At 47.7% G+C, this 16,804-nt stretch overlaps 1 protein-coding gene across 1 annotated transcript in view; it reads right to left on the bottom strand.

Annotated features, from left to right (window-relative positions):
- Nucleotides 1–16,804, bottom strand: part of il23r (interleukin 23 receptor) — a 146,793-nt gene that overhangs the window by 29,059 nt on the left and 100,930 nt on the right. The window contains exon 13 of the mRNA XM_085982739.1: nucleotides 9,714–9,845. Coding sequence (XP_085838865.1) covers nucleotides 9,714–9,845 — 132 coding nt within the window. The remainder of the gene's footprint in view (nucleotides 1–9,713; nucleotides 9,846–16,804) is intronic.

Raw genomic sequence — 16,804 nt, 5'->3', positions numbered from 1 at the left:
CTACTTGAAAAATAATTGTAGAAAAAAAATGGACCCCTAAGCTTTTATCTTCTACAGCAGCTTCAATATGCAAATTGTGGTGTGTTAGTGAAAGTCCCTGCACACATTCGCTTTGACTCCTCACAAACCGTGATCACAATTGAACACGGGGCCATCACAGCACAGCCAGTACTGACCTCATCCAGTGCACATGTTCCAGCAAAGTTCACTAGGTTGCTGTCAGGAACATGAATTGTGGCTCATCTTCCAGGTTTATGTGGCTCAGTCCTACATCAGGCAGTGCATTAACCAAATGAGCAATTGGAGGAGCCAGCAGAATCAACACTTCATTATATTTGATTTTTATATTATACACATAATGGTCCCAATGTTAATGTGAAGGTGGTTTCCGGCGGGTGGCGGGGGGGGGGGGGCGGGTGGGGGCGGTGCGAGGGAGGGGGCGGGTGCGGGGGAGCGGTGGGGGGGAGGGGGGCAGGTGGCGGGGGAGAGGGGGGGGTGGGTGGGATGGGTGGAATTGCACGGGCAAAACCCAGAAATCAACTCAGCGGGTCGGAATCTGCGATCGCAACTCAATTGAAGCAATTAATTTGGGCATAAAGCAAGAGCAGCACCCAGAATCAATGACGCCTCACTGGAATGCAGTCAGGAGCAGGTGGGGCATACTTTTCCCAAGCAATGGGAGGAAGAAACCTGCGGCTCTGGTTGGAGGTAGCTGAGGAGATGAGCAGCAGGAGCGTTGTGCCCAGGATGTACCTTAAACATTAATCCCTCCACACCGTGGCTGCAGTGTGTACCATCTACAAGATGCACTGCAGCAGCTTGCGAAGGTTTCTTTGACAGCACCTCACAAACCCACGACCTCTTCCACCTAGAAGAACAAGGGCTGCAAGTGCATGGGAACACCACCACCTGCAAGTTCCCCTCTAAGTCACACACCATCCTGATTTGGAAGTATATCGCCGTTCCTCCATCGTCGCTGGGTCAAAATCCTGGAATTCCCTCCCTAATAGCTCTGTGGGAGTACCCTCACCACACGGACTGCAGCGGTTCAAGAAGTCAGCTCACCACCAGCTTTTCAAGGGCAATTAGTGATGTGCAATAAATGCTGGCGACGCTCACATCCCATGAAAGAATAAAAAATGTTTTGGATTTAGTGCAGGAAGTGGCTCAATGAGCTAACCAGGTCAGGATATATGAGTACATTTGCTGATTCAACTTCATCCTGTGGTTCAACTGCACCTGGTGGCCAGATGGCTCTCCTTGTAGTGCTCCTGTGCCTCATTGGTGGGATTCCTCACAGGTGTCATGAGCCAAATTATCAGGGGGCATCCCTTGTCTCCTACGAGCCAGCCCTTATGTCTGCTTCCCGGAACAAAAAGGTTTGGGTGTTGGACTGCCTCAGCAGGAAGGCATCATCACAGCTCCCAGGGAATCTGGCACAGACTGGCACGAACCTCTTCTTGTGGTTGTACACCAGCTGCACATTGATGGATAAATATCCCTTGTGGTTTATAAAAACTCCTGGTCACTGTGGCAGTGCTCAGTCAATGGCACCCTGTACTTGGGGGAATCCAGCCAAAGAGGCGAATTCGAGTGCCTGCTCAATCTGGCTATTCTCATCACAGGAGAAGTTTACATAACTCCCAGCCCTGGCAAACAATCCATGCGTCACCTGCCTTATGCATTTATGTGCAGCAAACTGTAAGAGCCTTGCGATGTCTCTGGTAGTGCCCTGGAAGGAACCAGAAGCAAATAATTGAGGACGGTGGTGACCTTCACAGCCATTGGTAATGCGTGTCTGCCAGGTCCAACAGGTCTTCTAGGAGGCTGCAGATGTCTGCCACCACCTGACGCGACAACCTCAGCCTGCGGAAGCACTGCTCTTTTGAGAGGTCAAGGCCTCTGTCTGTAAACCCTGTGATGTGGGTAGTGCCTCCTGCAACCTCGGCCCCTCTCCTGTGCACTTCTCTCCTGTGCCCTTGCTGATCTCACCACAGCAAGTTGTTGCTGCTGTGGATGGTAATTGTCTTCCTCTTCTGATGTGCTGTCAAACACATCCATGCGCCTCCCATCCTGATCTTATCAGTTTGAAAGCCTCCAAAGTTGAGAAAAAACTGTAACAACACAAGAACTCTCTGCCAAACATTCGCCAGAGGGAACTGAGACACCAGTTGTAATAAGTGAGGTTTTATTAAGATGGGGCAATGACAAGTTTAAATACCTACCTGATCTATGGCTCAATCTCACCTCCATTTCCCAAGTCAGTTTCCTGAGCCCCGGGAAATCCATGCTGGAGACGTTAAATTTAAACGGTCGTGTCTATTTGCAACACCAAATTTCTGATTGGTCCCCTTGGAGGACAAGACACACCCAACAGTTTGTCTGGAATGTGTAATTTGATCCTGCCTGCTGGAGTAATCAAGATCTTTGCAATGTGTAATTTGATCTATTCATTGTGACAGCCAGGCTCCAGAGCTCACAGTGCTAAAACTACTGCTTTCAGAGAACAGACAGGACTCACCCTCCTGGGTTAGGAGCACTCACACTGCCGGGTTCAGATAGGAAGGGGTGAGGCCATGGAGGGATTTTAACATGAGGATGAGAATTTTAAAATCAAGGTGTTGATGGACAATGTTCCCCCTAATTATTTTTGGATGCGCAGTCCCTTTAATGGGCTGTGCCAATGACTATTCCAACGCACTCCTGGCTGGCCTCCCACATTCCACCCTACGTAAACTTGAGGTCATCCAAAACTCGGCTGCCCGTATCCTAACTCGCACCAAGTCCCGTTCGCCCATCTCCCCTGTGCTCGCTGACCTACATTGGCTCCCGGTTAAGCAGCGCCTCGATTTCAAAATTCTCATCCTTGTTTTCAAATCCCTCCTTGGCCTCACCCCTTCCTATCTCTGTAATCTCCTTCAGCCCCACAAACCCCCGAGATATCTGCGCTCCTCTAATTCTGCCCTCTTGAGCATCCCTGATTATAATCGCTCAACCTTTGGTGGCTAAGTCTTTTGTTGCCTAGGCCCTAAGATCTGGAATTCCCTGCCTAAACCTGTCCGCCTCTCTACCTCTCTTTCCTCCTTAAGATGCTCCTTAAAATCTACCTCTTTGGGCAAGCTTTTGGTCACCTGCCCTAATTTATCCTTATGTGGATCGGAGTCAAATTTTTTTGTCCTAAAACACTCCTGTGCAGCGCTTTGGGATGTTTTACTACGTTAAAGGTGCTATATAAATACAAGTTGTTGTTGTTGTGCAGCTCATTCAAGATTTCACACATGCGCTAAATCTCCCATTCAAAAGCCGGTAAGCGGCCTGTGCGGGACCTCCAGAAAGCTGCGTAGATTAGCAGGAACGTTGTTTGTGGACCATGAGCCAATGTTGGTCGACAAGCTTGAGGGTAATAGGTGAATGGGACTTGCTGTGTGTTAGGATACGTGCAGCAGACTTTAGGATGAGCACAAGTTCATTGAGGGGGGGAAGATGGGGTGCACAGTTTTTCTACTGAAAAGCCGGCACATCAGTTGCGTGGGTTTCCTGGAGCGCTGCACAACCATGCTGCTTACAGGAAACATTGCACAGAATACGTTCTCACTTTCCAAAAATCATTTACTTATTGCCTATCCCTTGTTGCCCTTGAGAGGGTGGTAGTGAGCTGCCTTCTTCAACCGCTATGGTTTTTGGGGGAGGGGGGAGGGGGGCGGGTGGGGGGTTAGAGGGAGAATGTGGTGCAGGTGTAAAGGGGATGAGAATGGAAGAACCTGATCCAGCCCAAACAGAGGGCGGGAGAACGTGATCTATTTTACCATCTGGATCACGTTCTTGCTCACATCCCTCCTCCGTTAGACCTGCATCACGTTTGTCCTCCCCACTGTTCTCACCGTGCTCCCCCCATCAAGTTCCTGACCTTCTCTCCCCAAGTTCTAGACCTTCTGCCCCCAGAGCTCTTCACCTTCTCCCCCCACATGTTCCTGACCAGCTCCCCCCTCTCCAATCCCCTCTCCTCCCCTTCGATCCCCTCTTCTCCCCCCCTTCAATCCCCTCTCCTCTCTCCCCTTCGATCCCCTCTCCTCCCCTCCTTTGATCCCCTCTCCTCTCCCCCCTTCGATCCCCTCTCCTCTCTCCCCTTCGATCCCCTCTCCTCTCTCCCCTTCGATCCCCTCTCCTCTCCCCCCTTCGAACTCCTCTCCTTTCCCCCTTCGATCTTGTTGCGTCCGTGTATAATAAGACACAGACTGCGGAGAACGGTACAACAGGTGTTTACTCAACGTGGCTCACACTGCAACTGATCTGTACAGATTACTACTCAGTGCTATATATAGGTGTGGTCACTGCCGGTACTGCAGTATACATGAGCTGTAAAACATAGTTCCCCCCTTAAAGGTATATACATTAGAATTCCTCCCCTTTTAGATTAACAGTACCATAACATTCATTTAACAATTAAATATCAAACTAATTACAATTAACACTTTTAACATGCAACATTAGCTGAAAATAGTCCATTTATATATTCAGTCTTTGGGGAGGCTTCCTGATCCTTTCTGGATAGCGCCTTTCCCGAGTGTCTTGCTCTTGGTGCGGAGGCAATTCTGGCCCCCTGTCGTCGGTTGGTTCATCAGCTTCCGATGCTACTGTTTCTGGGGTAGATGCTACCTGTACATCGGGTTCATCACCAGGTACGTATGGGCGAGGCAAGGGGTTGACTTGTTCCTGTGACTCTAGGATCTGGTCAGCATGGCGTCTCACGATGCTCTCCCCAACGTCCACTGTGTACATTAGTGGGCCCTGTCGTGTGCATATCGTTCCTGGCTGCCATTTTTCTGTTCGGTAGTCGCAGGCCAAGACTGGTTGCCCTACATTGAAGCTCCTTGTTGGCTTCTCATGGATGTGCAGGAATTGCTTACTCTCAACATCTCTTCGTACATTTGGTCTGAGCAAATCCAGGCGAGATCTTAACCTTCGGTTAAAGAACATCATGGCTGGGGCCTAGTTGGTGACTGCATGTGTCGCATTCCGGTAGGCGAACAGGAAATTGTCCACCTTGTGCTGCAGCGGAACGTTGTCATTGTACATAGCCTTTATTGCCTTCTTAAAGGTTTGTACGAACCTCTCAGCCAATCCATTTGTGGCTGGGTGATACGGGGCGGATGTGTAATGCCTTACCCCATTCTTTTTCAAGAACCTCCGGAACTCTTCGGACACAAACTGTGGTCCGTTGTCAGAGCAAATCTGTTCTGGCTAGCCATTCCTGGCAAAAATGGTCTGTAGGACTGCAATAGTTTTCTCCGTGGTGGTGGAGGACATTTTGATCACCTCAGGCCATTTCGAGTGCGTATCCACGGCTATTAAAAACATTGAGTCCATGAATGGACCAGCAAAATCAATATGCACACATTGCCATGGAGATGAGGGCCACTCCCATGGGTGTAGAGGGGCCTGTGGTGGTGCATTTTGGACTTTCTGGCATCCTGAGCAGCTCTTGGTCAGGTCCTCGATTTGTTTATCGATTCCCGGCCACCACACATAAGCCCTGGCTAGGCTTTTCATTTTTACCCCTCACAGATGACCCTCATGAAGCTCTTTGAGCAGTCTATCCCTTAACTTGGGTGGAATTACCACTCGGGATCCACACATCAAGGTCCCCCGGCACACTGACAGCTGTTCTCTTCTTGTCGAGAATGCTGGCAACAGTGAGTCGCCATGTGCTGGCCATCCCTTCACCGTCAAATCATATACCCGAGACAGTGTCGGGTCATTTCAGGTTTTCTTTTCGATACAAGCGTTAGTTACCGGTAGGTATTCAACTATAGTCGAATGGAATATTTCGACAGGATCCACTGCTGGTGCTTCCTCCGCAGTAGGCAGTGACAGGCGTGATAGCCCATCAGCATGTCCATGCTGTTTCATGCCCTTATATTCAATCTCATAGTGATGCGCCCCTAGAAAAAGTGACCATCTTTGTAGTCGTTGTGCAGTCATCACCAGAACGCCCTTCTTCGGATTAAAAATGGAGACAAGAGGCTGGTGATCAGTCAGCAAGGTGAATTTCTGCCTGTGCAGATAGTGATTGAACTTTTTCACTCCCCACACTAGGCTGAGGGCCTCCCTGTCAATCTGGGCGTAGTTACGCTCGGCTGAGGTTAGTGATCGTGACGCAAAGGCTATTGGCCTCTCTGAGCCGTCTGAGAATTTGTGCGACAGTACCGCTCCAATGCCGTAGGGTGACGCATCACATGCCAACCGAATTGGTAATGCTGGGTTGTAATGGGCCAATACCTCTTTCGATGTGATTAGTGTTTTGTTCTTCTGGAAAGCTCGTCTACATTTGTCACTCCACTTCCATGGCAGCCCAGTTTGCAGTAGGGTGTTCAGTGGGTGTAGTATTGTAGACAAATTTGGCAAGAACTTATGGTAGTAGTTTACCAGCCCGAGGAACGACCTCAGTTGTGACACATTTTCCGGTGCTGGAGCCTTGACTACTGCCTCAATCTTCTTTGGGGACTTATGTAACCCCTCTATCGATAACGTGGCCACAATACGAGATCTGTTTTCTAAAAAACTCGCATTTGGGGCGGTTAGCTCGGAGCCCATATTCCTGCAATTTAGTGAGCACCTGCTCCAGGTTGGCAAGGTGATCACTGTCATTTTCGCCCGTGACCAGGATGTCGTCCAAGTAACACTGGGTCCCTGGGATCCCTTGCAGGACTTGTTCCATTGCCCTCTGCCAAATAGCCGGAGCTGATGCTACCCCGAATACCAGCCGGTTGTATTGGTAGAGACCTTTATGGGTGTTGATTGTGAGGTATTTTTTTGATGCTTCTTCTACCTCCATTTGCAGATACGCCTGGGCCAGATCAATCTTAGTGAAGCGTTTCCCTCCAGATAGCGAGGTGAAAATATCTTCAATCCGCAGAAGTGGATATTGTACGGTGTGAAGGACCGGGTTCACTGTTACCTTAAAGTCCCCACAGATGCGAACCTTCCTTGGTTCCCCAGGCGTGCTGCTCAACGACTTTTTCATCACAGGGACGATGGGTGTAGCCCACTCGCTCCAGTCTACCTTGGACAGTACACCTGAACGTTCCAGACTCTCCAGCTCTGCTTCGACGGCTGGGCGGATCGCATAAGGCCGTAAAACATTTTGGGCTTGCGTTTTCTTCAATTTTAATCATCGCTGTCATGCCTTTTAGTGTTCCGAGTCCTTGCTGGAACACTTCTTTTGTGTCAGTTAGGATCTTTGACAGTTGCCCAGGTGTGACGTCGTCATCCTTTTTGTCAGCCACAGTCAGTGCCTGTATGGAATACCAATCCAGTTGTATTTTCCGGATCCATTCACGTCCCAGTAATGGTGGTCCTCCATCTTGCAATACATACAGGTCTAGTTTTGGTGTTTCCTTACCGTTATATATAACGACCACCCTTATTTTTCCTTTGGGGTAGACTTTTTGCCCCGTGTACGTCTTCAAAATAATTTTTGTGTCTCTCAAGGGTATGTGTGAGAATAGCCGCTCATAGTCCCGTCGGTTTATGACTGTTAGGGCTGATCCTGTGTCCAATTCCATCTTTACCTGGACTCCTACTAACAAATGGTTCGGTGATCCTCCGTTGTGATCACATTATGTAGTTTCAGACAACTCAGTTCCCTGCTTTCGGAGTCGTTATCACTCTTTTGTTCGTCTGAACTATTCTCCGTCATTTTATGTACCTTCTTGTACTTTCCTTTGGTAGGTTTCTTATTGCTGGTTTTCTTTCCCGACCTGCAGACTCGTGCTATGTGTCCTACTTTTCCACACTGTCTGCACACTTTGTCTTTGAACCAGCAATCATTCTGGTCGTGTGCTGTTCTGCCGCAGCGATAGCACTTCTCTGTTCCATATGACATTTCATTTGTGCCATATTCTTGCGGTCTCTGTTGTATCTCTGCAGCGCCCCGTGCTGCTGCTTCTTATGATACCGCAATGCTGAAAGCCTTTTCCAGCGTAAGGTCCTTTTCAGATAAAAGCTGTTTCTGGGTTCCTTCACTTTGAAGCCCACACACAAACTTGTCCCTTAAGGTATCTGCCAGTCCCGCTCCAAACTGGCAGTGTTTCGATAGTTTGCGCAGTTCTGTTAAATAATCAGCATTGCTTTCATCCTTATGCTGGTTCCGTTCGTGAAACTTGAATCTTTCTGCTATCAGCAGCGGTTTGGGGTTTAAATGTCCCTTTAGTATCGTTACTATGTCTTCAAAACTCTTTTCCATTGGCTTCGTTGGGGTTACTAGATTTCGTAATAAACCATACGTCTTTGCACCCATTAAATTTAACAATACCGATGCTTTCTTGTCATCTGACACCTCATTTGCCTTGCAGTACACCTCTATTCGTTCGACATATGTAGTCCAATCTTCGACTTCATTGTCAAATGCGGTGATACTGCCACTCTTCGGCATTTTGGGTGTGGTTTAAAATGGCATCTCCCAATGGCTTAAAATGGCGTCTCCCGCGCTTTCCTTCCTCCCCCGCTGCTGCCAACGCCGCACCCGGCGGTTCTCGAGGCAATGGCGGCGCCCTGTAGGTTTCGCGTGCTTCTCCTGCGCTGCTGCCAACGCCGCTCTCGGCGGTCCTCGTGGCAATGGCGGCGCCTCGCGGGTTTCTGCGCGTCTCTCTCTCCCTCTCTCTGACGCTGCTCGGCCCCTGAACACCGGCTGCGCCCTGTGTGCTCTGCCCTCTCTCTCTCTCCCCCGTCGACGCTGCTCGGCCCTTTGCTGTGCCGCTCGGTCGGGCTCTAGCCCGCCGCTGTCCGGGAAGGGTCTGCGCACTACCTGTTGCCAGCCCGTTTCGCTGGACCACCTCGACTGGAAAGCCAAGCCTGGCTCTCGACAGCCTCCCCCGCAATTCTCGAATCTCTGCTGGATGACTGGGCGGTTGCCCGTGGTCGACACCAGAGTCTCTGGCCTTGACCTCCAATCCACTGATCTCCAGGAATGAATCCCTGGGAGGTGATGCAGAGTTGCAGGTAGGTTCGAACTTGCCTCGTCGCCAATGTTGCGTCCGTGTATAATAAGACACAGACTGCGGAGAATGGTACAACAGGTGTTTACTCAACGTGGCTCACACTGCAACTGATCTGTACAGATTACTACTCAGTGCTGTATACAGGTGTGGTCACTGCCGGTACTGCAGTATACATGAGCTGTAAAACATAGTTCCCCCCTTAAAGGTATATACATTACAGATCCCCTCTCCTCTCTCCCCTTTCATCTCCTTTTGTCTTGCGCCATCAAACTGTGCCCTCTCCTCTCTCCCCCTTCGATCCCCTCTCCTCTCTCCCCCTTCAATCCCCTCTCCTCCTTCGATCCCCTCTCCTCTCTCCCCCTTCGATCCCCTCTCCTCTCCCCCCTTCGATCCCCTCTCCTCTCTCCGTGAGGGTGCAGGCTGCAGCATTTGATCCAGAGAGAGTCAAAGAATCCTTGCAAATAATCACTCCAAATTTAAACCCAAGTTAAATTCAATTTAAAATACCTCATTAACGTTTCCTAAGGATGTTAATTGCAATGATAACTGCCTACACTAATTAAAACCCGACTTCAGCGAGTGTGTCTCCGTCAAAAAGTGGGCACGTTGGAGCCGGGTTGTCGTCGCGATCAAAAAATCAAAAATTTTAACTCCCCATCCGCCCCCAACCCACCTGTTCTTGGGAGTTAAAAGTCCCCCCAATGAGTTACTTACTTGGTTTGATGGTTGCCTCTGCTCCCTTTTCCCCTTCTCCTGCAGCTGTCGAGGCAGTCATGCGCACCGTGTAAACAGTGTCGAATTCAAGCGTCAGCCAGTAAGTTCTCACACTGGCACTTGTGACATTATCTAAAAGTAAAATTAAATCTTTTAATAACTATGTGGCACAGTTTGATCGATGCAACTTGCAATTCTACGTTGGTCTTTTCAATTAACTCTGTTAAAGTTCATGGCATCAAAGCTGACAAATCTGTTGGAATACCGACGCGATAAGCTTCAATATATTGAATGCTGTAACCATTTACTCCTCCTCTGGATCCCTTTTTGTCTTTCTATACTTGTCTTATCATCTCCTTTTGTCTTGCGCCATCATCACTTTTCTCATTTAACCAATCCTGTCGTCCATCCTATCACAGACCTCTCCCTTTCATTCTTTTCCTGCCCCCTTTTCCCCAGGCTCTGTAGCTGCTTAAAAGCTGTTCCAGTTCTGATAAAAGGTCATTGATCTGAAACATTGAGGGTAATTTTAACCCCCCAAAAATGGGTGGGTTTGTGTTGGGTGAGAAGTTAAAATTTAAACAATTTCGAACCCGAACCAAACCTGCCTCGAACCCGTCCACTTCCAGTTTAGACAGGCGGGATGGGGAGGGGTGGGGGGGCGGGGGGAGGGGAGTGGGGTGGTGCTCTCCTGCTCTCAGAAGGCAGGGCTCTCATTTAAATATTTTAATGAGGCGGTGTGCCACAGTTATTTTCTCTGTTCCAGATTTATCAGTGGCTGGCCGGGTTTACTGGGCCTCAGGAAACCCGGCAGCTGAATGGAGGCGAGGACTGCTGCACGGAAGAGTTAAGTGCTTTTCCAACACTGCTTGTGGGCCTGAGGATTAGGAGTGCTTCCCCCCCCCCCCAAGCAAACCTGTTAACCTCCCCACGATCGGGCCCCCTGGTAGCCTCCCGATATCTTCGATGGCCCACGATCTCCTCCTGCCCTCACTCCCCCATCATGTCCTCCCCAGCCCTCCGCGATCTCCACCCTCCCCCCCCCCCCCACACACCGTGTCCTCCCTGGCCTGTGATCTTCTCACGGCCCCACCCCCCTCCCCACCCTGCGATCCTCTCAATCTGGCTGGCTGCGGCCAGGAAACGGATTCCAAAAAGTATTATCAACTCCTGCCGTTAAATTCGGCAGGACCCGAGGGAAACCCATACTACTGGGTTTCCCGACCACTAAACTGCCCCCCGCCCCGCTTCCTCCTCGTAAATATCGGGGCCATTAACTCTGTTTCTCTCTCCACAGAGAGCCTGACCTGCTGAGTGTTTCCAGCAATTTCTGTTTTGATTTCAGATTTCCAGCATCCACAGTATTTTGCTTTTTTTTATTAGAAAGGCATGTTGCCCAACAATACTTTGAATTAAATGTTTCCTGCATCCTCTCCATGTGGCCAAGCCACAGTCAAGTGCTGCATTAGTGGCGTGAAATGACAAACCTTTCCGGTCTTTACAAATCACAAGCTAGCTATGACCACAAGAGTGGCTGACATTTAAGCCCGGCCTCCAATGTTATACCAGCTACTGCAGCTGCACCTGAATTAGTTGCAAATGTGTGCACAGAAAGACTCTCACACAGATTATTCTCTTCTAGTAAACATCAGGGCAAATTTGTGTAAAAAAAAACTGTCAAGTATCAGTTTGAGTCAGGTGGGAAAATTCTTGATTCAGGAGTCAGGAATATCATGGGTTCAAAACCCACTCCACGATTTGAGCAGGTAACCATCGTATTGTCAGAGGTGCTACCTTTTTTGAGATAGTAACCAAGGCTCTGCCTACCTATTTAGGTGGATGTAACAGATTCCATTTCACCTGGCTGCAGTTGACGAGGGTGCAGCAATGTAAACTGCACATAAATGAATATCAGAAACTAGTGCACTCAGATTTCCATGTGTGATTCAGGAACAAACTGCTTCCAGAAAAATCTGGCACCACAGCTTCCAGAGCTGCTGTTTCGGTGCTGTGGAGGTCTTAAGGGATACCGTCAAGAAAGGTCTTCATTTTGGGCTTTTTGAATTAAAAAATGATTTTGCAGTTTCAGTACTTGTTGCAGAATGCTGTTAGTTGTTTACACTTATTGATGGAGGCTATGTTCACTACAAATCAACCCCCTCCACCCACCCCCACCTTTCACAATATGGCTTATTTGCAGACAGATGATGGGAATCAACCACAAGCCCTTCGACAGTTGCTGAAGACATTTGCACGGCGCTCTCCTGAGCCACTAATAACTGTTTTCCTACCACAGAGTAGGAATCCCCCCTCCCCCGACTATACAACTGCTCCTTCATGCCCCACCTGGAATGAAATGAGAAGCCTCACAGTTAAACCACCCTCCTCCTATTTCGGTACCATCGTCCCCTGTTATTCCACCTACTGCTTGACACAACAGAGGCAAAGGGCTCGATTTTACAAGCCCTGAGGAGGCGGGTTTGGTGGGAAAATTGCAGAATTGGGAGGCAGGAACCCATCCGGCCCCAACCCGCCTCTGTGCCAATGTCCCAGGAGGCAGGTTCCCGACCTGTGCTGGGAGCCGCCTCCCCGAGGCGGGAAGGGGATTAGTGCCAATTAACTGCCTGTTAACAGGTAGTTAACAGGCAGTTTTTTGCCTAATCCCTATTTTTAGCCCTGAAGTGTGGGCTGTCCGATGGCTCTGAACCACGCCAAGTTAGCGAGGTGGACCGTCAGTCTGCAGGGGTTGGAGGAGTCGAGATGTCCGTTGTGCATGTGTGCAGAGGTAAGTGTGTGAGGTAAGTGTAAAGTGTTTTAATAAGTTTAATTTACCTTTACTTTCTCCTGCAGGCTTCCTTCCTTCAGTTCTCGGGAGTCCCTCAGCTCACCGGCACAGAAAGCAGAATGGCCGCTGAACTGTCAAAAGCTGCAGCCTCTGCTTTCTGGTCTGGAGAGTTCTCTAACTGAGTCTGAGTAGAAGGACTCAAATTAGAAGACAGATTGTCAGTGTTTGACAGTTTCACAGAGCTGTCAAACGCTGATTTTTCATCTGTCAATAGCTCTTGACAGATGAAATGTCAATCACTGACGTCACCAGTAACCGGGTGTCCCTTAATTGGCCTGCTGAGCCCGCTGGGCGGGCTTAACAAGGTCAATCAAGGGAAAATAGAGTGGGTTGGCCACAAGTCGATGGAGGCGGGACTACAACCCAAAAAGTGGGAGTCCCGCCTCCAAAAGCTCCCCATTGACAAAATCGAGCCCATAGAGTACAAAAGCAAGGACGTTATGCTAAATCTTTATAAAACACTGGTTAGGCCCCAGCTGGAGAATTGTGTCCAATTCTGGGCCCCACACTTTAGGAAATATGTCAAGGCCTTAGAGAGGGTGCAGAGGAGATTTACTAGAATGGTACCAGGGATGCGGGACTTCAGTTACATGGAGAAACTAGAGAAGCTTGTTCTCCTTAGAGCAGAGAGGATTAACAGGAGATTTAATAGAGGTGTTCAAAATCATGAAGAGTTTTGATAGAGTAAATAAAGAGCTGGTTAGAGAGCAGCACTGTTCATAGAATAATAGGATGATACAGCAAAAGAAGGAGGCCATAAGAAGAAACTGTTCCCAGTGGCGGAAGAGTTAGTAACCAGACGACACAGATTTAAGATCATTGGCAAAAGAACCAGAGGCGAGATGAGGAGAATTTTTTTACGCAGCTAATCATTATGATCTGGAATGCACTGCCTGAAGGGGTGGTGGAAGCAGATTCAATAATAACTTTCAAAAAGGAATTGGTTAAATACTTGAATTGGAAAAAATTGCAGGGCTGTGGGGACAGAGCAGGGGAGTGGAACTAATTGGATAGCTCTTTCAAAGAGCCAGCACTGGCATGATGGGCTGAATGGCCTCCTACTGTGCTGTCTCATTCTATGATTCTATGAGTAGTGCTGCTCCCTAGCCAGCTCCCTGCAAGGCAGACTGCAGGGGTGCCCAGACTGCTGTGTGAGTGCTGCCGCCATCTCAGCCATGTGATCTACAATTGTACTTTGTATTGTGTTTTGTATCACCTAATGTAGTTGTACTTTATATTTTTTTAGTATTATTGAATTACTTAAAGCTAGTTGGGAACTATAAGAATGAGTGTTTGTACTCTTTGTACTGTCACTCAAGAATCCAGGAAACTGCTAACCCCAAAGAAACAAAAAGCTTTAGAAACAACATTGGAAAAGAAAACTGATTAACAAAGCTGTGAATTCAATTAAAGCAATCTTGAGAAAGACTAACAAGGAATAGGAGTAAAAACAGAAAATGCTGGAAATACTCAGCAGGTCAGGCAGCATCTGTGGAGAGAGAAACAGAGTTCACGTTTCAGGTCGATGACCTCTCCTCAGAACCGGGAGAGAAAGATCATTTGGAAATGTCTGAGTTAAATTGAGCCCCGTTGTTGAAAATGATAAATTAGTACATTGACTCTAAGATCAGATAAGACTGTCTAGGTTGGCAGAACTTTGTAATGAACAAATGGGCCAAAAATACAGCTAATGGTCCAACTGGAGAACAGCCAAGCTCCAGATCCTCTGAAGGGAGAGATCCAAAGATTCAGTAGCCTGAGGGGAGACAACCACCTAACATTGAAGGAAGAGAGAAGAATACTTTTCTTCTGATTAAATCAATACTGTCATGAAATTCTCTGTTTATTAACTTGTAAAATGAATGTACCTAACTTTGTAATCAAATGAGCATTACATATAGAAAGGAAAAGAAAAGGAAAGTTCCTCTATATTTCTGTCTTCTCTGTTCTTGGGATCCCTTTTTCTAAACCTTTACAGAATGATGATCTCTACCAGGTTAATACTGGGCAAGTAATGTCCTACTATCATAACAGATTTAGATTTATTACGCATCAAATTAGCACCCCAGATGGGACCCAAAACAAAAGGAAGAACTATTGATAATGAAGCCAGGAGCTTTAGAAAAGTGGGAAGTTTATGTTGAATACGACTCACTATTAGAAGTGTCACAGGCCTCTAGGCCACTCCAGGAAAGGTTATTAGGAGTTGAGTCACAAGCCAGGGTTTCAGTTCATAATGACTATCGCCTTATCAGCCACATCCAAACCGTGATGGTTGTGCACAATGGAATCAGTCACGACAGGAAGTAACCACATTTCTGCTACTTTTTTCTTAACGTTACAAGCTACTTGTATGTTCAACAAATGAAACTCCTAATTCTGTGGAGAAGCAGATGTGGGGAACCATGATTCCCAGGACTTTAGATAAAACAATATACCATAAAAATATAAAGTAAAAGTAGAAAATGCTGGAAATTCAAAGCACCTGAAAGAGAAAAATAAGTTAACATCGTGGTTGTGACCTTTGATCATACATTCTGTTTATTATCGACATTTTCTGTTTTATTTCATATTTTTCAGTATTTACAGTTTTCTTTTTATATCCATCATAAAAATGTAATTGTGTTCACACCTGACTCTCTTGTGTCACTGGGAAACAGATATTGAGCCCATTCATCCCGTGCCTGTGCCGACTCGGTGAAAGAGCTATCCAATTAGTCCCACTCCACTGCTCTTTCCCTATAGCCCAGCAAATATTTCCTTTTCAAGTATTTATCCAATTCCCTTTTGAAACTTATTATTGCATTTGCTTCCACTGCTCTTTCAGGCCGTGCATTCTGATGTAATAAAACTCACTACGCACTTGGTTTGAGCATAAAGCAAGGCTTTAATCAACTTGTTTCAGAACATGGAGGTCTAGTTGTACTTCACTAGTTCCTTGTCTTACAAAATGTCCCTGGAAAGCTGGGGCCGGCACCCGAGTATTTATACTCCTTGGACGGCGCCACCAGCTGGCCGTCCAGCATTATTTCACAAGTAGTTTCTTGATGAATGATGAGATTTATAACACATTCCAGATCGTAACAGCTCACTACGTAAAATATTTTCCTTCATGTCGCCTCAGGTTCTTTGGCCAATTACCTTAAATCTGTGTCCTTTGGTTACTGACCCTTCTGCCACTGGAAACAGTTTCTCCTTGTTTTCCCGATCAAAACCTTCACGATCTCCACTTTACCTTCTTTGCTCTAAGGAGAGCAACCCCAGTTTATCTACTCTCTCCACGTAAGTGAAGCTCCGCATCACTGGTACCATTTTAGTAAATATCCTCTGCACTCTCATCCTTCCTAAAGTGTGGTGCCCAGAACTGGCCACAATACTCCAGCTGGGGCCTAACCAGTGTTTTATAACACTGTGATTCACTCCACGTGATGTCAAGAAACAGTTGAGCGCACTGGATACAGCAAAGGCTATGGGCCCAGACAACATCCCGGCTGTCGTGCTGAAGACTTGTGCTCCGGAATTAGCTGCACCTTTAGCCAAGCTGTTCCAGTACAGCTACAACACTGGCATCTATCCGACAATGTGGAAAATTGCCCAGGTATGTCCTGTTCACAAAAAGCAGGACAAATCCAATCCGGCCAATTACCGTCCCAGCCTACTCTCAATCATCACTGATGGAAGGTGTCATCGACAGTGCTATCAAGAGGCACTTACTCACCAATAACCTGCTTACCGATACTCAGTTTGGGTTCCATCTTGACCACTTAGCTCCAGACCTCTTTACAACCTTGTTCCAAACATGGACAAAACAGCTAAATTTCAGAGGTGAGGTGAAAGTGAATGCCCTTGACATCAAGGCAGCATTTGAATGAGTGTGGCATCAAGGAGGCCTAGCAAAATTGAACTCAATGGAAATCAGGGGGAAAACGCTCCACTGGCTGGAGTCATAGCACAAAGGAAGATGGTTGTGGTTGCTGGAGGCCAATCATCTCTGCCCCAGGACATCGCTGCAGGAATTCCTCAGGGCAGTGTCCTAGGCCCAACCATTTTCAGCTGCTTCATCAATGACCTTCCCTCCATCATAGGGTCAGAAATGGGGATGTTCACTGATGAGTGCACATTCGCAACTCCTCAGATAATGAAGTAGTCTGTGCCCGCATGCAGCAAGACCTGCACGACATTCAGGGTTGGGCTGATTTGTGGCGTAAATGTTACTTGCCACTTAAGTGCCAGGCAATGTCTATAT

This window comes from Somniosus microcephalus, chromosome 3, assembly GCF_052327205.1.
Source record: "Somniosus microcephalus isolate GS21.2 chromosome 3, FLI_Smic_1.0, whole genome shotgun sequence".
NCBI lineage: Eukaryota > Metazoa > Chordata > Chondrichthyes > Squaliformes > Somniosidae > Somniosus > Somniosus microcephalus.
The sequence above is the reverse complement of the archived record's forward strand: the minus strand, read 5'-3'. Positions and strand labels throughout refer to the sequence as shown.